The sequence below is a fragment of the Dasypus novemcinctus genome, chromosome 22 (assembly GCF_030445035.2).
Source record: "Dasypus novemcinctus isolate mDasNov1 chromosome 22, mDasNov1.1.hap2, whole genome shotgun sequence".
In the NCBI taxonomy this organism is placed as follows: domain Eukaryota; kingdom Metazoa; phylum Chordata; class Mammalia; order Cingulata; family Dasypodidae; genus Dasypus; species Dasypus novemcinctus.
In genome coordinates this window covers 45,621,585-45,645,148 of record NC_080694.1, presented here as the reverse complement: position 1 = coordinate 45,645,148, position 23,564 = coordinate 45,621,585, and the positions used below count along the sequence as shown (strand labels likewise).

General features: G+C 43.1%; 1 protein-coding gene across 1 annotated transcript in view; it reads right to left on the bottom strand.

Annotated features, from left to right (window-relative positions):
* The window catches only part of PHACTR1 (phosphatase and actin regulator 1), a 604,691-nt gene that overhangs the window by 106,432 nt on the left and 474,695 nt on the right, over positions 1-23,564 (bottom strand). The window contains 2 exon segments of the mRNA XM_058285234.1: positions 8,707-8,913; positions 10,709-10,876. Of these exon segments, the coding sequence (XP_058141217.1) occupies positions 8,707-8,913; positions 10,709-10,876 (375 nt within the window).

Here is a 23,564-nt window from a genome sequence, read left to right as displayed (position 1 = left end):
TCAGTGTTCCTACGTGCAAAAGGCTGTGCAGTGCCTTATAGAGAAGATACATGTTAGATAAACTTCGTTAAGGCATGAATTATAGGGCTGCTGGCGACCTCAGGGATAGGTGTCTTTAAACAGAAACACATATTAAAAAAGGTTATATATTAGTCATTTGATGAAAATGACGTGATCAGCAGCTCAGAGGACCCTAACACTGTATTTATTTCCCCTGAGAATAACTGTTCAGCATTAGCTAGTTCAGGGTTTGCAGTACCTTTATAGAACCACCCTACATAATGTGTATCAACTGTATTTGTGAAGTTTGAAAGAAGTAAACGTAGTTCAAATAAAAGAAAATGTTAATTATACTCTGTGTATATGAAAGTGGAACATTCACGGTGAAGGTGTAAACAAGGTCTGGCTAAATCCATAAACATCGTAAAATAAATAGGGAAGGCTGCAGTGCATTTCTAACTGGCATCTATTTGACATACTGTATTTGTTAACTGTTGGAGAAAACACTTATAGTTCTTGTATTTATAGTTATTAGCATGGTGGTCTTAATAATTAGTTGATATTTTTTGAGTGCTTTTTCATATGAATCCCCATTAACAACTATAAGATATGAACTATCATCATCCCAGTTTTACAGGTGAGTAAACTGAGGCACAGAGAGGTTACAGAATGTACCCAAGGTTCACAGCTAGTCAGTGGTAGGGCTGGGATTTGAACCCAGGGAATCTGAATCCAGAACCTATACTCTAAAATTCATTCTTTCCTTTATTCAATGAATATTTTTGAGTCTCTGTTCTGTCCCAGGCATGGTTCCAGTGCTAAGGACATAGGAGGAGACAAGGCAGACTCAATCCCTGTCCTCATGAAACTTACCTAAATCAGAGATATTTAGAGCTGCAAAGAGAGGAAACCAAGGGCAGCACCCTGGAGCCCATCTCACTTTCAGATCCACACTGGATGTTCCCCAGCTATGTTTATACATCCAGTTGTAAAGCCATCTGACAGCAGTATTGTCCATCAAGAAGATATGAGCAGTGGATTGAATTATGTACCCCCCCCCATCCTCAAAACACATTCTTAAACCAACCCATTGTAAATAGGGCCTTTTGAAGGTATTATTTTTAGTTAAACTGTGGCCAAATAATCAGGATGGGCCTTAATCCCATTACTGGAAGCTTTATGAAGAGAAAAACTCTTGATAGAAAAGCTAGCTGAAGTCAATGGAATCTGGAAGAGAAAGGAGAAGACCTCACCATGTGCAATGGCACGTGACGGAAAAGCCAAGGACCAAGGATTGCCCGCAGCCAGCCCCAGAACACAACAGTCTTTGGGGAGAAAGCATTACCTTGCTGACACCTCAATTTTGGACTTCTCCTCGCCCCCAAAACTGCAAGCCAATAAATCCCCATAGGGAAAGCCAATCCCCTGTAAGCTATTTGTTTTAGCAGCTGGCAAACTAACATGGCATGCTCTGCTGAAACCAAGTGACCACTGCTAGAAGTCTACAAAAGCTGCTCCCCGCAAAGTCACATCCCTCATCACAGCAGCTGAGGCTCTCCACTGCTTCCCTTCACCCCACTTTTTTTGGCCTGATTTTTCCTTACTATCCTATAAGAATCTTACATTCCTGCTGAGATAGACTATTTGCTATTTCTTGAAGATAATGTGTCTTTTGTCACGTACCTGTGTGAACACTGCTTCCTGTTCCTGAACAGCCTCCTCCTCCCACCACGACAGGTCAACGTTTTACTCAACTTTAATGACTACCTTAACTGTCCTCCTTTATGATGCTTTATCGATTTCTCCAAAGTGTTCGACCCTCTTACTTTCATCAGAGCTATGTTTGTACCTCTTTGTATTATACATTTCCTTAGCTTATTACTGTCCCCAGCTCCTAGGGTTGGCAGCCTTGATGATTTTTTTTTTAAAAACAAGTCTCATCACTTAAAAAAAAAAAATTTCCCCTCCCCTCTTGCAGCTTGCTTGCTGTTTGCTCTTTGTGTCCACTTGCTGTGCACTCTTCTGTGTTTTTTCTTGTCTCCCTTTTTTTCCTTGTGGCATTTTGCTGAGTCGGCTCTCCACGGCATCTATGGGCCGGTGGCACTCCGCAGCATGCGGACGAGCCTGCCTTCACCAGGAGGCCCCGGAACGCTAACCCAGGGCCTCCCATATGGTAGACGGGAGCCCAACTGACTGAGCCACAGCCGCTTCCCAGCCTTGATGATTTTTATAAATTTTATCAGGTCTGGCAGAACACCTTGTCTATAGTGGGCACTCAAAGCCTAAGTGCTAGCTAAACAGCATTATCATATGATGTGGCTATCCCACTTCTGGGTATTTAACCCAAGGAACTGAAAGCAGGGATTTGAACGGATACGTGCATGCCAATGTTCACAGCAGCATTCTTCACGATAGCCAAAAGGTAAAAGCAACCTGAGTGTCTACTAACAGATGAACGGAAAAACAGAAGTGTTCTATCCACACAATGGAATATTATTCATCCACAAGAAGGAATGAAGCGCTGGCACATGCTACAATGTGGATGAACACTGAAAACATTAGGTTGCGTGAAAATAAGCCAGACACAAAAGGACAATACTGTATGACTCCACTTCCATGAAATAGCTGGAAGAAGCAACTTCATAGAGACAGAAAGTGGCTCAGAGTTTACCAGGGAATGAGAGGAAGGAAAATGGAGTTACTGCTAAATGGGTACAGAGCTCCTGCTCTGGGTAATGATAAAGTGTGATAATGGCTGGTGGTGATGACAGTATAACATTGCAGATGTCATTAATGCCATGAATTGTACACTTAAAAATGTTAAAATGGGAAATTTTGTGTTATATAGTTCTATATATGTTACCACATACAAATTTTTAAAAAAACAACAAAGTGCTGAATGAATTAAATCCCTACACTTAACAGTACCACAAAAAAATGGAAGGTATTTTATTATGAACTTGCCTTGATCCTAAAGGTCAGAGCAAAACATGTTTTAATCAATAATTGGTCTATACTTGCTTTAAGGTAAGATTTTCTGCATTTTTAAGAAAAGAAAATCAAGCCTGAAAAAAGATGGAAAAATGGGTATAAAAAGTAAATTCGGGTGAGTCCCTACTTTTTCAGGGTATCCATTACCAAGAGTGTGTAAACCTTAAACCTTTTTATAGGTTTGCTATTCATTTTGTTCCACTTAGAAGTGCAGATAAAGGCCAAGGTCATAGTGATCTAATCTTCAGTTTTCTTGCATTGATAGAGTAAAATATTCTGGGAAGGAGGGCAGAAGCAGAGGCCTTCCAGCTGTATGCTGGAAGGGAGGCTGAAGGAGATGATGAATGAGGATGGGGTGGGATTTGAGGAGAAATGAGGGAAGAGAGAACCTGAGAGCAACAGAGACAAATGATGAAATTACATATCAGAATGTGGCTGTAGAACAGTGACAGTGACCACGAAACTGGGAATATTTATAAAGAGCTATAAAGAGGAATACTGGTACCCGTTTGACAAGCACTGTCTAGAAGGCTCTCACTGGACATGCCTAAGCATTGGGGCTAAAAAATGCCACAGGACATGGGTATTTCTCAGGTAATTTGCAGTTGGAAATACTTTGGTTATGTTGAAATTAGCCATCAACTAAGTTCTGAAAATACAGTAAGTTTCCTTGTATGTGGGGTTCTAAAGATAGTGAAAATGAGTCCTGGCAGGTTCCCGTTATCAGAAGGATTTGCATTTAAGAATCAGCAACAGTTTCCTTTCTTTGCTGAATGAGTGGTCTCTGTGATCCGATGCTCTTCATGCGATTTGCCCCTGATCCGCATTCTCATACAAATGACTTCTTCTGGCACATGTTCTTCGAAATCCAATCCTACGGAGCTCAGGTTTTTCTCTTTCATAACCAAGTGCCTTGAGAACATTACCTGTTTTTGAAAGACTGCCTAATTTTTGGTCCTTGAGTTACGAAAACGAAGGGGCAGATTTTAAAATTTATTAAGTAGATTAGAACACACAAAGCAAGAAACCATAAAAAGCTGATGTTTCTGTTTTTTTTTTTTTAATTATTAATAGGAATAGGTATCTTGGCAGAGGTGGTATAAAAATAAGCGAAGACTCTGGAATCAAACAGAAGGGGTTCAAGTTTGTGTATGGACTCTACTAAAAATGAAACCATGACCGGGTCATTTAATTTCTCCAAATATTTTCCTCCTCTGTGAGAAGGAGTTAACAATGACAACAGTACCCACCTCACAGGACTATGTGGCACTTTGCAAGGGTCTCAGACAATGGCAGGTGCCATTATCATTCCCCAAGTGTGGAAGTGTCAGATCATGACGTCCAGCTAACATGTAAGGTGATTTTCCTTCATCCACCTGGCACTTATGGGGTACCTATCAAAGGAACTTGATGCAGAAGGCATGGATTATTCATGCAATGCTTAACATTTGACTTCTGGAGCCAGCATGGCTGGAGAAGTAATTGAGGAAGACTTAGAAAGGTAGGGATAATAGACAACCCCACTTTTCCTAGGATTATCCGTTATTCCAGGAGGTACCAGGAATGGAACCCAGGACCTCCTACATGTGAAGCAGGCACTCAACCACCGAGCTCCACCCAAGAAGAAATTTTTCGGCTCATTCACTTGACATCAAATTCATTATATAACCAGCTTTGCTGGGCAATATCTTCAGAAAGGAAGGGAATCTGATGTCAATGATGGATCTTGTAATATATACTACTGTGCATGCTGTTATTGGAGAAAATGAGATGGGAGGGTATGACAGCAAGAGAAGAACTTTGAGTATTTAGGAGAGCGAGGGAGCTTCTCTCTACCTGGCTGAAGAACAAAGAAAATCTGTTAAGACAAATAGGCTCCAAGTTAATTATGGTTTTCCTGAAAAAGTGGAAGCAAGAACCAAAGGAGAGGCATTTCTGCATTTCTTTCCCTAATCCTATACCTGGAAGTTGCCCAAGTTCAGAGGCATGTCTCTTCCAGCAGCCCACCAGACCATGACCTGCTGTCACTGTCTATTAGTTATGCTTGGTGTCTTTCAAACTGTCCTGTTTCCTTTGGAAAATGTCAGCTGCACAGCAGACACTGAGAACACAGTAAACTCAGAAGTCTCAATTTAGAGCTCTAGAATTCTCAGTTTATTTTTTCTGACAAGGCCCAGATGTCTCTAGAGTAATTAGCAACAGAACAAAGTGATCGTAGCTGCCTCATGGTGATGCTGATTTATTATGACTGATGGCTCATTTGTAAAAATTAAGTCTAATTAAATTTAAACCCAAACGTATAGTGCTGGACTCATAGACATCTCTACCTGTCTAGTCTATATCATATATGTGTATTTCTTATTTATTTTATTTCTCCTCCCCAGTTGTTTGCACTTGTTCTCTGTATCTGTTTGTGTGCTCCATATCTGCTTGTTTTCCTTTTTTTTTTGAGTGACTTCCGCTCCCTGTTTGTTGTGTCTCTCATCATATTTCCTCACTGTGTCCCCTCATTGTGTCGTCAGCTCGTCTTCTTTAGGAAGCTCTGGGAACCGAACCCGGGACCTCCCATGTGGTAGGTAGGCGCCCAACTGCTTGAGCCAATCTGCTTCCCCTATATCATATTTAAGAGGCTGTCAGGTACACTATGGGACCTAGACTGTATTTGGAGGTGAGGTTTACAGATAATAACCCATTCTCCTTAGGACAAAACAAGTGAGGGCAGGACGGTTGGGTTAGTTTAGGGAGCTCCAGTCCCTCCCTGCACATATCAAAGCAGTCCCGTGGACACCAGGCTACCCAAGTCCCAGGCTGATAGCTGTAGCTCAAGCGTGCCTCCATTAATGAGATAACTAGCTAAACTGCGGGGTGGTGGTGAGAAGTCCTCTCCATTCCTCTTTTGAAATGTCTTATCCGCTGTCTGCCCTCTCCCCGATGCTTGAGCCAGAGGCTTGCGAACGCATTTTGAATGACTGCAGTAGCTTCTTACATAGTCCCAGCCGCTCAGATCGTTCCCCTGAACTCAACCAAGCACCGATTCTGCAGCACACAGCACGGGGTGGGCCTCGTGGCTTCTCTGATTCGCATCTGACCTCTTGCTCTTTGTCCTACACAGGTGACCCAGGAAACTCCTTCATGGGTTGGATTTCATCCTTGCCCCAGCTCAAAGGCCTTCAAAGGCTTTTTGACTGCCTAGGGTCTAGGATCTAAATCCTCATTTGCGCTACCCGGGCGACCCTTTCTCTCAGAGCACGCCAACGCCACCCCTCCACCACGGCTCTCCAGCCTTTGTCCAGAATCTTTCCGGGAAGCCTCCTCCCCCTCCCCAGGGAATGCCTTCCTGCTTTAGAGGGCAGCTCCGCCTTCAGCCTTCACCAATCCTTTTATCAGAGCGCACTGAACTGAGTAACGCTCCCTATGGCATTTATTTTGGCACTCGATTATATATATACATATTAAATAATAATATAAGATATATATCATTGAACTCCCATATTTGCATCCCCTTTGCTATCTAGTACATTATTATGCCTATAGGAGGCATTTTAAATAAGTGTGGATAAATGTATTTTGCAGTATTTAGTCTTTCTCAAGGGAAATTTGGCATCAAAGCCTTAAAAGGCACAAACCCTTTGCCTTAGAAATTCTAATTCTAGGAATGAAGTAGGGAAAAACCAGAGATGTTTATAAAGATATGTTTACAAGGATGCTCACTATAGTGTGTTTTATATATAAAAGATGGAAAACCCTAAGGGATCAATCAGGTAAATCTCGATCTATACCAAGCAGTTAATAAATCATGCTGTGGAATATTTACTCAACTGAAAATAAACTCACAAGGTATCATTAAGTGAAAAAACATGTGATAAAATATGTACAGTGATATTCAATTTTTAATTAGAAAGAAAGAAACAGAGAAAGAGGAAGGAAGGGAGGGAGGAAGGAAGGAAGGAAGGAAGGAAGGGAGAGAGGGAGGGAGAGAGAGAGGGAGGGAGTGGGGAGGGAGAAAGGGAAGGAAGGAAGGAAGGAAGGAAGGCTTGATATACTTAAGAGGGAGGTTTACAAATGCTTTTCTTTGTGGTTTTTGGGAAATTTAAATTTTGACGCAATGAACTAAAATGGTTATTAATGTGTATAGCAGTTTGATATGGTTATGAATTCCAAAAATAGATACTGGATTATGTCTGTAATCTCATCTGCACCTGGGCATGATTGAGTTATGATTAGGGCACCCCAAGGAGTGGGGACTCACAGATAAAAGGCCTGGCAAAGGAGAGAGTTGAGGGTTCTTAATGTTGGAGTTTTGATGTTGGAGTTTGCTGTTGAAGCTGGAGCCCCAGGGAGAGAAACAGAGCTTTTCACCTGATAGTCTACAGCTGACCTTGGGAGAGGGGCAACGCCTAGAGAGCCTCATAGTCTACAGCTGACTTTATGTAGAAAACAGAGGAACTGAGCCCAGAGGAACCCAGGAAGCCTGAACGTTCCCCTCGTAGCCATCGGCAACCATCTTGCTCCAAATAAACTTTGGTGAGGGAAGTAACTTATGCTTTATGGTCTGGTATCTGTAAGCTCCTACCCTAAATAAATACCCTTCATAAAAACCAACCCATTTCCGGTATTTTGCATCACTTTGGCCGACTAATACAATGTGCTAAGTGGTTTTTTCAGATGGAAATTTGCTCTTTCAAACCCAAACGCCTGACTTGGATGCAGGACATTGCTAGAGTAGTATGACACAACCCCATGCATAAACTGGACCATATAACACAGCACCATGTGAGAGGCTTCTTGCTAGCAAGGAAACGAGTCACTGAACCAGGTCTGATGAACCACCGGTCTCCCTGGGCTCTGCTCCAGGAGTCCTGCCAGTCTCTGAAAAGTCCCTTGCTTTTCTAGGCTCTCAGTTTTATGAAAGAGGTGAACACTCTTCCCTATCTCTACCCCCATCGCGTCTTATAAAAATGCCATAGAGATCAATTAGGTACTATTTGTAAAAATATCACAGGCACTGTATAAAGGCAGCCTATCGGTATCAGCTGGGGTTATTATCAAACCTGGAGCCACAACCCTCAGAAATCATTCAAGTTCTGATTACACCACAACCTTGAGTCACAAGTCTTATCTGATTCATGTGCAGCTGAATGCAATTCCACTAAATGCCCAATTTAATAATTGTCGGCACATTCGTATAACTACAATCAAAAGTATAAAAAATAAAATATTAAAAATGTAAACAATTAAAAATATATATGAGACCAGAAAACAGCACCGAAACAAATTTTAATAGAAGAAATATGCTGGGTTTCTGATTGGTAATTTAAAGAGAAAAAAAAAAAACCCACTAAGAGCCTTGACAAAGTATTATGAAGGACACAACCTTTCTCTTTGCAAACAGCCTCAGGTTAAATTGAATTCACCCAGCTGGGCATACCATCTTGAAAACTAGTCATATAAATATGAATGCACAGATTTATAGATACACACATTGAAGGCTGGGATGATTGGCATGTGTACACTGTATGGTTGTTTTGTTGTTTTGTTGTGACACAAACCACACAAACCCAGGTCACAATTGCATGCACGAAAACACACACACAAACACCCAAGTGTCTCACAGTGCAGCCTCACTGGAGAGGTGCGATCAGGCTGCAGGTAAAAAGAAAGAAAGAAAAAAAAAAGCATCATCCCTTGAAGGGAGGGAGGGACCCCACGACTCACCTGGTAAGTGGTTGGCAATCCTGGCAATGGGTTTGGGAGGCAGGGCGGGGGGCTGCTTGAGGAGGGACAGCTGCTTCACTGGGGTGTCCTCATGGTCTCCAGAGAAAGCAGCAGGTTTTTTGGGGGGCAGAAGCAGGACTGGTTTGGCAGAAGGATCTTGGGACAGGAGGACTCCAGACTCACTGGCAGAGGGACTCTCTTCAGACACTGAAGGTGCAACCACATGATACACAGAAGACATTACACAAACAGCAGTGCGGCGAGGGCCGGGGAGGGCACGAGGACGGACACGGGTGAGCGGCACCGCCGGGCGTGCCTCTGCACGGGGCTGGCACCTCGGTGTGGGACATTAGGGTGCCAGAGCCGGAAATCCCACAAAGCGACAGGGGGCTGGGGGTGGAGGGACAGAGAGGGGAGGCGGAGGGAAAGAAGGGTGGAAAGAGTGAGAGATTGCACATGGAAGAGGACGTTGCCTCTGAACCCTCGGTGGCCTGCGTTTGCCCTTGGGGTCTTGCTCGGTCCTTGCCCATGGGTTCTGGAAGACAGTGGGCGCCCCAGGCCGGGGCTGGCTGCTCCTCGGAGCTCACGCGCAGTCGGGGCTGCGCCTCAGCCTCCAAGTCAGTAAGTGGCAGTTTTGGGGACACCACTGTACCCCTGGTAAGCTCCTGTGAATTTGGAAAGGGCAAGGGAGGCTTCAAGTCTACAGTTTCTATCTTCCCCTTTCCTCTCTCTCTCCTTCGCTTCCTAGAACGGTGGCTCGATTGCACCCCGTTTCTCTTTGCTCTGTGCTGGGCCTGGCTCTTGCTTCCCTCCACGGGGGAAGCCCCAGCTGGCTGCAGTAAGAGATGTGTGCGGGGAGGGAGGAGAGCCTCCTCGCTGCGCTGGCAGCCTGGCTGCAGCAGGGTGGAACGCCATGACTTCGCTGCACTGGCAGATTTTACCATCGCAATCCAGTCCATCTGACTGCAATCTCACAAGGAAGGATGGATTTAAAAAAAAAAAAAATTCACCTTTTTCACTGGGATTTGGGAAAGTCTCCTAGGGGAGAAAAACGTACAGGACTGCATATCCTCCTGCCTTCCATTGCTGCCACAATCAGCCTGCCTACAGGTGACTTCTCCCTCCTTTTCTTCTCTTCTTTCACCCCAATCCGGTAGCATCAACGCCCTGCAAATAATCCTCACGAGCGCTAAATTCTCCCCCTGTCTCAAGGGACACTATTATTATCAGTGTTTGACACACAGATGGAGTCAGGACCCACCGGGTCCCAAAGGGAAGCGCTGGAATTAGTGTTGTGAAATGTTCATCTCTCTCTCCCACCCTCCCACGGGAGCTCCTGTTGTGTGGACTTTGTGCCCGGGGTGGGGAAAGGACGTGGCCTTTCTACTCACCCACCAGACATTCCAAGAGGTGCCTTGCTCCAGACTTGCCTCTTGCCATCCTCTCTTCCCTGGCTGTATGGCGCGGACTGGGAGCTAACTGGGACCACCCTACCAACCTTTGGAGAAGAAGAGCATTGGCCCCTCTGATGATTTTGGGTCAAAGATGGGGGTGAGAGTCAGATGGCATGAGAAAATCATCTATAGGCAGGAGACGACTTAGCCTAACTCCCACTGGCACAGTGCGGCCAGGCTCAAAGGGCAAAGCAGGCACCATTTGAGGAGGTGGATTAGACAGGCACCCATAGAAGCGCAGGGTTCTGTAGCTTCGTTTGCACAGACATGAGGCTTAGAACACAAAATGATGGCATTTTAAATCATCAGTATTACCTGCAAAAGGCCTATCTTCTTTAACAAGGTGAGATGCTGAAAAACTCTAGAACAATAAATAAAAATTTCCTCCACGTTTTTCTGTGCAGAGGATGGCCTAACTGGCCAGTTTCATCCTCCTTTCTACATAGTTAGGCTCAGGATGGTCCAAACTAGAACCCCAACTTGGGCCAGGCTGAAGGCCCCAGGGCCACCGGCGGGGGACGCGCTCTCCTCTGCCGGGGGGGCATTACCTGTGCCATCCATGATGTCTGAAGGCTGGAGCACCTCATACGAGCAGGGGTCCCTGGGCATTGGCACTGGCTCCATCTCCGACAGCGCAGGCAGCGATAGCTGGCTGGAGCTCAGGGACTGCCCGTTTTCCAAGGAGTCTTCCTCATTGGAGATGGACAGCTCCCCATCTGTCGGCAAGAGAAGCAGACGGCAGAATGAAGTGAGGGCTGCCTTCTGAGTAATCCTTACCAAGGGCAGTAACTCAAGTCAGCACATCCAGTCTTTTGATTTTAAGACATCTTATCTTCTGAGACAGGGCGTCTAAACACCACAACCATCATTTCCAGGGATCTTCTGCCATTTGCCTGTTTCCATCCTAACCACAACCTACCATATTTTGTATGCTGTTTAAAAAATAAATGGAGATGAAGGACAGTTAACTTTGCATTATAATGTTTGAAAACCTGGATGGATAGTAGGCTTCAGAGACAGAAAAGCAGAAATTCCCACTCTGGGAACCTGAAGAAACTCTCATCCTGGCTTCTGTTTACCTCCACCTGAGCCCAATTTCTCTAGGTGGATAATCATTTAGGAGGGCTTGAAGCTCCAGTTAATGAGCTGCAGCACACCAAGGATGGTGAGGAGAAGCCAGGATTCTCCCAGAGTCAAACACTGATCGAGCCCGGTGGGCTCACAGACTTAGATTCTGCCTGAAGCTCAGCGAAACCAGGGGCAGCTAGTTCGCACCACGGTGGAGGATCAAAGGCTCCTGTACAATGGTCATCTGCCAAACTAAAATTCCCCCGGTGTGACTTAATCTGGGCCTAGGGGAGTCCTGAGTAACTTGAGGTCAAATTAATTTTTAAAGACGACTGAAAGCTGTTCCAGTAAGATGAATAAACACCCAGATGAAAGACTCTAAGTGATGCCTCGTCAGAAACACAGAAAGCTGCAGAGTCATGACCTTATTCGAAACCAGAAGAAAGAAGACGTACTTGTAGAAATAAAGTGTGAAGCGACTCCAAGGTTCATCTGGATAAATAACCCTTTCCTTTTGTTATGCTCTTGTCATGGTCTTGATTATTATATATCAATGATATATGGTGGCAAAGGATTCCTCACTGTTCCCCCGCCCCTATTAGAATTGGCCCAGGGAACTGTGTATGTCCTACTGAGTAATCTACAAACTGATGGGCTTTGGATACCATTTGGTTTAAGGTCATATAATATTTGACCTGAATCTAGTCTATAAACATAGAAAGAAAAAAATATATAATGGATACAAAAAACCATCTGAAGCAGACATAAAAAGCACCGGCACTTGAAGATTTTGTGGAATTATTTTCCTTTTTTCATTCGGCATTTTTATACTCCTAAATTGGTAATAGTTGTGTTTATAATTGTGATCAACAGTATGGTTACTACTCACTAATGAGAGAACAAGAACAATGCAGATTCTCTGGCCAATGCTATGGGAATTGCACAGCTGAACTTCAGGACGTCCAAGGTGAGTGCTAATGCATAACGAACCCATAATGGATGGTCCCTAGTCCTCTTAACATGCTTTGACTTTGCCAGCTCAAACTGATACTACGGGGAAAAGCTCTGTTTAAAATTCCCAGCTGGGAGAATAATGATGCAGCTGACATTCAGCTGAGCACATCTCAAGACAACCACTCTGATTCTTGATGTTCAAAGCATAATGAAAGTACTAGACAAGACAATAGGAGGAGGTGGAGGAGGGGATCTTGGTGCTATTAATGCCCACTTCTGCCTTGTTGGGGCAAAGATGCAATCAAATGATTACTGTACGTTTATCAGTTAAAAGTACCATAGGAGCAACGCTGGGAAAAAAGACATAACTGCAACTGGATTACTTTAGATTCTCTCTATGACTGTCAGGTTCATCAAGGCAGTTGGCTTAGCACAATAGGCTTTAAAATAGAAGCAGTACTATTACTCCTCTGGAGACAAATTACTTCTCAAAAAATATAGCTCCCTGTGGATTAAAAGTACCTTTGCTAAGAGTCACAAAGGTCCAAATCACCTTGGAGAAAAAATAATCTTGGGAATCCATTGTCATAATTTCTCAATATAATTTCCATTGGAAAAATCAAAAAGGGAGAAAGAAGAAATAAGATATTGATCATATCACCACATTAACAAAGTTTCTTTTTCTGTACATTTTTTCACAGTAGTAATTCTACTATGAATGAAATTTTGCATTTTGCTGGGTTTTTTAAAACTTACCATTATAAGCTTTATAATTTTCATAACTATCACTTCAATGATTATACTGGATGAATACAGTTAACTTATTTATCTCCCTAAGGCTAGTCACAAAGGTGATTTCCAATGTTTTATGCTATTATGAAAAAATGCTTCACTAACTATGGTAGAGTGAATTATGTACCCATCAAATGTGTGCTCTTAATCTCTGTGTGTCTGGTGGTATGAACCCCCTGGAGGTAGGACCTTTTGAAGATGCTCTTTTTAATGAAGATGTGACCAGCTGAATCAGGGTGGGTCTTAATCCATATTACTGGGGGATTTATAACAAGAAGAAACTGGAGCAGAGCACGAGAAGGCCCCAGGGCAAAGCAGGAAGTCACAGAAACCAGAAGAGACACAAGGGCAGAGAGTGGGGGCGGGGAGGGGGGAGAGAGAGAAAGAGAGGGAGAGGGAGAGGGAGAGAAAGAGAGGGAGCAGGAGGGAAAGACAGGGAGAGAGAAGGAGGGAAAGGGAGAGCAAGAGAGGGAAAGGAGAGAGAAGGCGGCGGACTTGGCCCAGTGGTTAGGGCATCCGTCTACCACACGGGAGGTCTGGGGTTCAAACCCCGGGCCTCCTTGACCCTTGTGGAGCTGGCCCATGCGCAGTGCTGATGCACGCAAGGAGTGCCGCCCCACGCAGGGGTGTCTGCCGCATAGGGGAGCCCCATGCGCAAGGAGTGCACCCCGTAAGGAGAGCCGCCCAGCGCAAAAGAAAGTGCAGCCTGCCCAGGAATGGTGCCACACACACGGAGAAATGACACAACAAGATGAGGCAGCAAAAAGAAACACAGAGACTCCCGTGCCGCTGACAGCAACAGAAGCGGACAAAGAAGATGCAGAAAATAGGCACAGAGAACAGACAACGGGGTGGGGGGGGGAAGGGGAGAGAAATAAATAAACAAAAATCTTAAAAAAAAAAAAAAGGAGAGAGAAGGAGGGAGGAAGAGGGAGAGAAAGGGAGAGAAAGGGAGAGGGAGGGAAGGGTAAGGGGGCGGGAGGGAGGAAGAGGGAGAAGGAGAGGGAGAGGTCTTACATGCAGGGAGGCCAGGTACAAGCCCAGGAACCCTGAGGATTGTGAGCAGCCAGCTCCGGAATGCCCCAGGCTCTGGGAGTAAGCAGGCCTTGGGAACATGGAGATTTGGAGCTTCTTCTAGCCTCAAAACCACAAGCTAATAAATTCCTATTGTTAAGCCAAAACCAGTTTGTTGTGATAGCAGATCTGGCAAAACAAGACAATGACCATCTTCCTGTATAACACTTTTTCCTGTAATTAGGACCCCTTTGCCCCCTTTAGGATAGAATCCAATAAATGAAATGTATGTGTATAAATATTTTACTATCTAGTGACCACATACCCAGATCTTGTGAAATTGTTTTTCTAAAGGGTTTTTCTTATTTGCACTGTTAGCAGCAATGTACAGAACATACAAATATCTTAGCTATTGGCCATTTCTATATTAACACTGATAATCATGTTTTATCTATCTATATCCATCCATCCATCCACTTACCTACCTACCTGTACACATACACATTATGTATATACACATCTAGTAGGCATAAATCAAAACCATTCAAGGGAAGCAGATTTGGTTCAACTGATAAGAGTGTCCGTCGACCACATGGGAGGTCCAGGGTTCAAACCCAGGGCCTCCTGACCCATGTGATGAGCTGGCCCATGTGCAGTGCTGATGTGCGCAAGGAGTGCCATGCCACGCAGGGGTGTCCCCCATGTAGGGGAGCCACATGCGCAAGGAGTGAGCCCCGTAAGGAGAGCCGCCACATGGGAGAAAAGTGCAGCCTGTCCAGGAGTGGCGCCACACACATGGAGAGCTGATGCAGCAAGATGATGCAAAAAAGAGACACAGATTCCTGGTGCTGCTGAGAAGAATCCAGGTGGACACAGAAGAACACACAGCAAATGGAAACAGAGAGCAGACAATTGGTGGGGGGGAGAGAAGGGGAAATAAATTTTAAAAAATCTTTAAAAATAAAAAAATAAAACCATTCAATAGGTGAAATTCATTTCTAATATCATTTATGGCCTAGATGGAAATGAAAAAAGTGGGAAACTAATGATTTGGATTCATAGAACATGGGGATAGAATGGTACTTCCACTTTTAAGGACTTATTATTTAAACATTTTTATTATGGCATTTTCAAACATACACAAAATATAGATGTTAATTAAATGAATTGCATATACCCATCCTCCAATTAAGGAATTAGCTGGGAATTCTCCCTATGCTGGGAAATTCCAAGTTTGATTAATCTTAAGTCTATTTAGGGTGTCCATGTCTTTTTACCACTTGCCAACACTGTTTATCAACATCTTTACCAGCATTTTTTATTCAATATTATTTGAAAAGCTCTTCCTCTCCCCCCGGGAAGAAGTTAAATCTCCTAATTAAGATGAATCACATGGATTATTTATCCTTTCTCTCTCAAGCGCATCAGCACCTCTCATTACCATGGGTAAGAAAGAGTTCACTGAGTATTGGAAAGGGGAAATTAGTTTTATGTTTTACCCAGCTTTCTAAAATTACCTCAATACTGGTTTTCAAAATGGCACGTGATGATCTCCAATCCCACCAGAATTAGTGAAATATGAACAGGAGGAAGGGAGAAGGCGGGAGAAGAACGAGTCCAGTTGAGGCAGTGGTTCTCAAACTTATGGAGCATCGTGGTCCCCTGCAGGGTTTGTTAGAATGCCAGACCCCATCCCCAGAGTTTCTGATCCAGTGGTTTTGGGGTGCGGCCCGGGAATGTGCATTTCTCACAAGTTCTCAGAGATGCTGATGCTGTTTTGCTGGTCAGGGCACCAGATGTTGAGAACCACTGGATTAGAGACAAAGAGCTGGGGAAGCAAGGGAACTGGAAGTGCAACTGTGCCTTGCCATGACCAGGGTCAGGCCAGGAAATGCTAACGTGTGGCTAGGATGGAGCACAGATGGTTGATTTAAGCATCGAGGAGAACAAGAAAACAGGAGGCTGCATTGTTTGACCATGGATCATGAATACAACTTTGTCACAAAGACAAGAGGGCTGGAGAGAACAGTAGGGTGAAGTGGAAAACAACAATGTTGAGACATGTAGAAATATTGGGCAAGGTAGAAGCAGGTCCCGGATGTAGTAGAGAACAATGGGCAGAAATTAGTGGAGGTCAATGGATGTCATGAATTTTAAATGAAGAGAAGCAGAAGGCAGTGGATCGAAGAAAGAACGCTGGGCATGGCAACTGTGCCAGCCTTATTCTCCTCTCCTCCCTATGAGGCATAAGAAATGAAGATGGTGGTTGTTAGAGTAACACCAAATCGAGGAGCCTAAGAGTGAATGAGTTCGTTTGATTGATGTGCATCTGCTGAGAGCCTGCAGTAAGAGCACGTATCACACTGCTGAGCCTTCCAACAGCCTGTGCAGGAAGGCAGGGGTTCAGCTCTTAGCCGTTCATGAAACGTGTACAAGTGACTGCCTAGCCCACAGCTTCCAAAGCCTAACCACACACTACCTCTCCTTCTAGAAGTCTCTCCTCCCATAAGCCAGGTGTTATGCCATAGGTTAAGGAGAAAACAGACATCCCTTGGAGGAAGGGCACGGGGTGGCACATAATGAAGACATGCAAAGAGTGGAGTGGCTTGAGCCAGCTGGTGTGAGAGAAGGGAAAAGGAAGCTGTGGTGAGAAGTTAAACCTTAGAAGTGGATGACCTAAAGAAAAAAAAGGAGCAAAGGAAGATGGGAGACACTTGCTCAGAATAGAGGACTATCTTGTCTAGCACAGAATTTTTTCAATATGCTAAAGTACGATTTAGAACAAAAGTTTTGTTCTAGAGAATGGTCTCACATGATACATAGTTCTTGTTTAGTTTTAAGAACTAAATACCCATAATGAATATTGCCTTTGCGACTATATTTCCAAGGTTTTAAAATTTTTAATAATTTTTTTACTGTTGATTTTACTTGAGGGATACTCCCTGGTTTTAGGGAGATCAACATTAACTTCTGATAGTTAAATTTTCTCTAAGCTTAAGGTTGCCTCTGAAGACTGAAGTTTTTTTGTCTTCAGGTGCCTGTCACCATGGAGAACGAGCAACAGGAATTCCTTTAAGTTTTCATGATTACTTAGGTGTCAATACTTTTAAAATATTTTATGAAAAATAGACATTTTGTGCTCCTAAGGAGGCCTACAGCTCATTGCTCTTTGAAGGTTAAGAAAAAAGGGCCAATTCCAAATCCGAAAAATAAAAATACTTTTATAAACTTAAGCTCACCACTGAATCTGATTTTCTAGGGTATGAATCATGGCTTACATGCATCTTATATTTAAAAATGCATTTCTACTCGAAAAAGAAATATTTAATAACAATAGTTGCATATGCATTTGAAGAACTGCTTTCACATCTATAATATTGAACAATTACTTCAATAAATCTCACATGAATCCAAAAGTAAAAATAAAACTTTAAAACTGGAATAAATGGGAATACACGCTTTTAAAAAATTCAGGTGGTTCAAGAGAAAAGCTCGATGGGTATTTTTGATTTACAAAACGTTGTGATTGGTAATTTGCAAAATGAAATGCTGTACACGAACTATAAGGGGAAAAAAGCAGCGTTATGGAAAAATATGAGATAAACATAGCTCATAAAAGAAAATCTGAAGAATGAAAAGTATTTGTACAAATAAACAAAAATCAAGTTCCAGGTGCCACTTGTGAGGTGTGTAGACTAGCTAGGAATGAAAGCAATGCAAGTGAAATGATCGTGTGGGTAATGCTGCTACTGAGAATGTGCAAGGGAAATAATATCCAGGACAAAAACAGGAGTGGAGCGCAATATGTACCTGTTGATTAGAATGACACACAAATGAAATATGTAGGCAGGTTGGCAAAGTTCTGAAGTGAATTTGGTTTTCTTTGTTAGCTTCTGTTTTTTTCTGTAAAGATGTTCACATTTTAAAAAATAACCCCCACCCCCAAATTGCAAGATGCTTTGTTAAATTAAATTAAAAAAAAAATCGTGTTAGAGGGGGAAATCCCTTCCTCACTCCTCGGGTGTCTGTGAGAAGAGTTTTCCCTAAGCACTCCCCAATTTTGCTCAGCTTCTGGCCCCTCTCCATGGTGCACATGCCCAGGGCCACGCTTCTCCACTGGGCGGAGCCAACGGATTGGGACTGTGGGCAGACGTACTCTCGGGCACCCTTCCCTCGCCCCTCCCTCTCAGCCCCGCCAGGGCCAGGGTGGACCCGGCTCAGACCCTCCTCTGCTGGGCTGGTAGGTGACGAAGAGAACCATCAAGCCCATTTAGTGACTTCTCCAAACTGGCCTTTTTCAGTCATAAAGGTCACATGCCGTCCCATTTGTCTTAATCTTTTGTATTATTTCCCAAATGCTTCAGAAACTCAGAGAGGGAAGATAAGTGCTGTTATCAGGTCCCTCAAATCCTTGATGATCTGGAGAGTAAAGGGAAGAGAATGCTTTTTCCATTTCAGGTGGAAAAAAACAAAACAAAAAAACCCTCACAAACTGTAAGGTGCCATTGATAAGGAACAGAAGGGATGAGTCATAAAACCATGTTCCCCAGGGAGTCCTGATTCTCATTAAAAGAGGGATGTGGCTCAGGCAACTGAGCTCCCGCCTACCACACAGGAGGATCATAGTTCGGTTCCTGGTGCCTCCTAAAGAAGACAGAGAGTTGGAGCGATGGGCAGGTGTGGCAAGCTGACACAGAAGATGATGTACAAGAGACACAAGAAGAACAACATAATGGGAGACACAACAAAGCAGGGAGTGGAGGTTCCCAATACCTCCTAGGGAGGATGAGCAAGATGGTGAGCGGGCGCGATGTGCAGGTGCAGTGAACTGATGCAACAAGATGATGCAACGAGAGACACTAGAAGAAAAAACATAATGAGAGATACAGTAAAGCAGGGAACAGAGGTGGCTCCAGCAATTAGGCATCTCCCTCCCCCAGCAGAGGTCCCGGGTCCAGTTCCTGGTGCCTCCTAAAGACACAGCACACAGCAAGTGCAAACAAGGAGTGGGTGGGAAGAAATAAATAAATAAAGTAAATTTAAAAAAAAAAGGAGAGAGAGAGCTGTGCTAGGGAGCACCCGAACTTATCCTTAGGAGAGAGATGGTGGGGAGAGAGAAGCAGCAGGTGCAGAGGAAGGAGACCTCTGTTGACCTTGACCCCTCACTAGCTTGTATCAAGCCACATCACTTCTGAGGGCCTTGGCTCTTGTGCCTTGAAAACAAAAAGGCTGTTAGTGCCCAAGTCACTTCTAAATTCAAGCGTTCTCTGTCTGAGAGCTGGAAGAAATGAGAATAAGCCCTGGAAGAAACTTGCAAATAGGCCTGAAATAAGAGTTAAGCTAAAACAGCCAAGCGTTTTGACATTGAGGTTTCCTTTTCTTTATAGGGCTTCCTCTATTTGAGCATATTGCAGCAAGAACTAGGAGGGAGATGGAAAGATCTCTGGTTTATTATTTGTTGAATAAAGTTTTATACTTTCATTTTTTTAAAACTGCTAAGCAGAGTTTTAGTATAAACCTACAGATTTGTGCTGTATATTAAAGAGCCTCTGTCCACAGTAGGACGACAGAGAGAAAAGGGATGATGAAAGACAAAGATTCTTTGAGCATCTTTGATGTCAAGCACCATGTTAGACATTTTACATATAACAGTAATAATATCCCCCCCAAACAAGAGCATTATTTAGCATTATTTATGTGCCAAACTCTGTGTTCAGTTAATACAAATAACAAACCTATGAAGTTGGTACCAAAATTATCCTCATTGAATAAATAAAGAAAAAGCCAGGGGAGTTAAGTAACTTGGATAAAGTCATATAGGAAATAGGTGCTGAGCTATTATGTGGCTAAAACGTGTGTGTGTGTTTATGTGTTTGATGTTATCTCATTAACAATGACTTGCTTTGAAATTTTAACTCTAAAGGAAGGCAAAAGAACAATATGGTGGTCCTTTATAAATCAGATCTGCAGTTGTCCTAAAGAAAACACACATTCTGCTCATGTTACTACTTGCAGCAGAGGAAAATAATGCACTACATGTGATTTTATGCTTCCACTGCAGAGGCAAGTTACAATGTAAGTCAAAGTGTCCGGTGACAATTTTAGATTGAAGACCTTAGGAAGTGGTGGCCAAACTGCACCTCTGCTGGGTGATGCAAATGTGTAGAATTTACACGCGTGCTTGTGAACATGCAACCGCATTTTAATTTACTGATGATAACCAATAGCTATACTTAAAGCAAAACAACAACAAAAAATAGACCCTGTTATGTTAAAGTAAATATCCATCTCTGAGAACAGACATGGAAAAGGAGCCTAATACAAGCAGTTAATCGTTTCTACCTTCTGAGACAAGAGATTTGGTTCAGCTTGCTCTGTGTTCTCATTTTAGCTTCTCAGACATGCTCTCTGACCAACCACAGGGCATATCTATAGAGCGGCTGATGAGTTGCCCCGCAGAGGTAAAGGTATTTTCCACAGAAGTGTCACTGTTAAGTGGCGCCGGACCTAATATTAGTGAGCCATGAAATAGAGACTTCAACTAATGTCTTTTTTTTTTTTTTGACATTGACATACTTTTTCCACTAGAGTAGGAAAAAATGCACCCATTAAAGGGACATAGCCATTGTTTCGTAACCTACAAAGGTGCCATTTTAGCAACCATGTACAAAGCATTAATAAAAGCTTCTGTTAATGCCATTGACCTTTGTAAAACTGTGCAATCAAAGTCACTAGCTGCTCCCACAGTCAGTAAAATGATGTGCTCAGGAGCAGTTAGCTAAGAAATAATTTATTGGAGGATTTCATTACTGGATTAAAAGCTTTAAACATAAAAAGTTGGAACTGGTTCCCTGGTATTTTCACCTTCCATTGGAGATATTTTTTTCAATTTGCCTGAGTTGAGGGAGTTGATGTAATTAAACTAAATGGTACTATAGGAAGCATTTCGTAGAATTAAAAAAATTATATATATATAGAGAGAGAGCACAGAAAGCAATGCCGTCCTGTTGAACATTGACTAATTGTTATCATTTGATTCTTAAAGATTTTTAAAAATTTGAATTGAAGGTCTTAGTTCTTAGGAGAATATACAGCAGCTCTTCTTCATCTCCCTCCACTTTGTGTGTGTGTATGTGTGCATTTTCCCTTTCCCAGTGAGGAAAATCATCTGTAAGTGTGTGTTTATATTTAAAAGAATCCATACACTACCAGGGTTTATGGCAGACACTGCTGGATTCCATAGGGTCCCGGAACTTATATTTTCAGAATCCACAAGTTAGAGTCTTTCAGTTTATCTTTTATCTCTATCTGCAGCCAGAAGTCTTGAGAGTACTTTTTTTTTTTTTTTAAAAGATTTATTTATTTCTCTCCCTTTCCCCCCAACCCTGGTTGTCTGTTCTCTGTGTCTATTTGCTGTGTGTTCTTCTTTGTCCGCTTCTGTTGTTGTCAGTGGCACGGGAATCTGTGTTTCTTTTTATTGCATCATCTTGTTGTGTCAGCTCTCCGTGTGGGTGGCACCATTCCTGGGCAGGCTGCACTTTCTTTCGCGCTGGGCGGCTCTCCTTACAGGGCTCAGTCCTTGCACGCGGGGCTCCCCTATGCAGGGGACACCCCTGCGTGGCAGGGCACTCCTTGTGCGCACAGCACTGCGCATAGGCCAGCTCCACACGGGTCAAGGAGGCCCGGGGTTTGAACCGTGGACCTCCCATGTGGTAGACGGACGCCCTAACCACTGGGCCAAGTCCGCTGCCTTGAGAGTACTCTAATCACCACATACACATGAGCAATTTTGCAAAAGCCAAGAAGCATCTTTTTGACTCACAGAACCCTTTCGAACTATTTTGAAATTCTGTGCAAAATGTATTTCAATCTCAGAATTTAATTGATTCAGTGATACCTTGATTGGATGATTGCTTATGTGCTATGGAATGATACATGCTTTTATGCTTGGAGAAACACCTTGCCTTTATTTATTTATTTTTTTGGTTGCTATTGCTCTGGACTTAATATGCTATTTTGATTTTTTAAATAGTATTTTCCCTAGTATGGTCAGAGTCCTTTACCTAAAACATGAAGTTTGCAATGAAATCTTATCACAAAAGTGGCAAAAACACTGGTCTTGGGTAGCGTGTTTCAGCTGTACTTTCCCTGTAGCTGTTTCCTGCTGGATTTATCAGCATTTGCTTCTTTTTTCACGGACTCACGGTAAACAAACTGCGGCTCTTGTTAAGAGTTTATGCTTCCTCAGCTGTAAGCCTGCTGGTGACCTCAACACTTCATGGTCGGTTTCTCTCCCAGAAGCATTTCTCTCATTTTCCTGGGTGCGGTTTTGCCTCTTCAGCAATCTTCACATCAAATGCACTGGTTCTTCTCTCGTCTCATCCCTTCCTTTCTTTCTTTTATTGTGGTAACATATATGTAATATAAAATTTGCCATTTAATTCCTTTTTTGAGTTAACTTTTTATTTTTAAAGAAGCTTTAGATTACATAAATATTACATAAAAAATATAGGGAATTCCCATATACCTCACCCCCTCTCCGTCCCCCGCTTTCCCCCATTAACTACATCTTTCATTAGTGTGGAACACTTGTTACAACTGATGAACACATATTGACGCACTGCTACTTCCCGTGGACTGTAGTTTACATTATAGTTTATACTTTGTAATTCAGTGGCTTCCATTACATACAATGTGCTACCATCACCATCGTCCATTACCAAAACTTTTTCTCTGACCCATAAAACAATAACTACCCACTCTTCCCCATTCCCAGACCCTCATAACTGCTAATCTACTTTTGTTCTTCCTGGATTTGCTTATTCTAGATATTCCATGTAAGTGGAATTGTACAATACTTTTCCTTTTGTGTCGGCTTACTTCCCTCAGCATGATGTCTACAAGGTTCATCCACATATCAGGATGTCATTCCTTTTCATGGCTGAATAACATCCCCTTGAAACGTATATATTTCATTTTGTTCATCACTTCATCTGTTGACAGGCACTGGGGCTGTTTCCACCTTTTGGCTACTGTGAATGACGCCACTATGAACACTGTTGTACAAGTCTCTGTTCAAATCCTTTTTCAGTTCTTTTGAGTATACCCAGAGGTGGAATTGCCAGGTCATATGGTGTAGCAGTTTAATATGGTTATGAATTCCAGAAATAGATACTGGATTACGTTTGTAATCTGGTCTATACTTGGGTGTGATTAAGTTATGATTAGGGCTTTGATTGGGCCATGTCATTAGGGCACCCTAAGGGGGGAACTCACAGATAAAAGGCAGGGCAAAGACAGAGTTGAGGGTTTTGGACGTTGGAGTTTTGATGTTGGAGTTTGATGCTGAAGCCTTAAACTGGAGCCCTGAGAAGTAGGCACGCAGGGGTGAGAGAAGCAAGCTCCAGGAAGAGAGGAGCCCAGGAAACGTGAACCTTCGTAGACATTGGCAGCCATCTTGTTCCAAATAGACTTTGATGAAGGAAGTAACTTATGCTTTATGGCCTGGTATCTGTAAGCTCCTACCCCAATTAAATACCCTTTATAGAAACCAATTCATTTCTGGTATTTTGCATC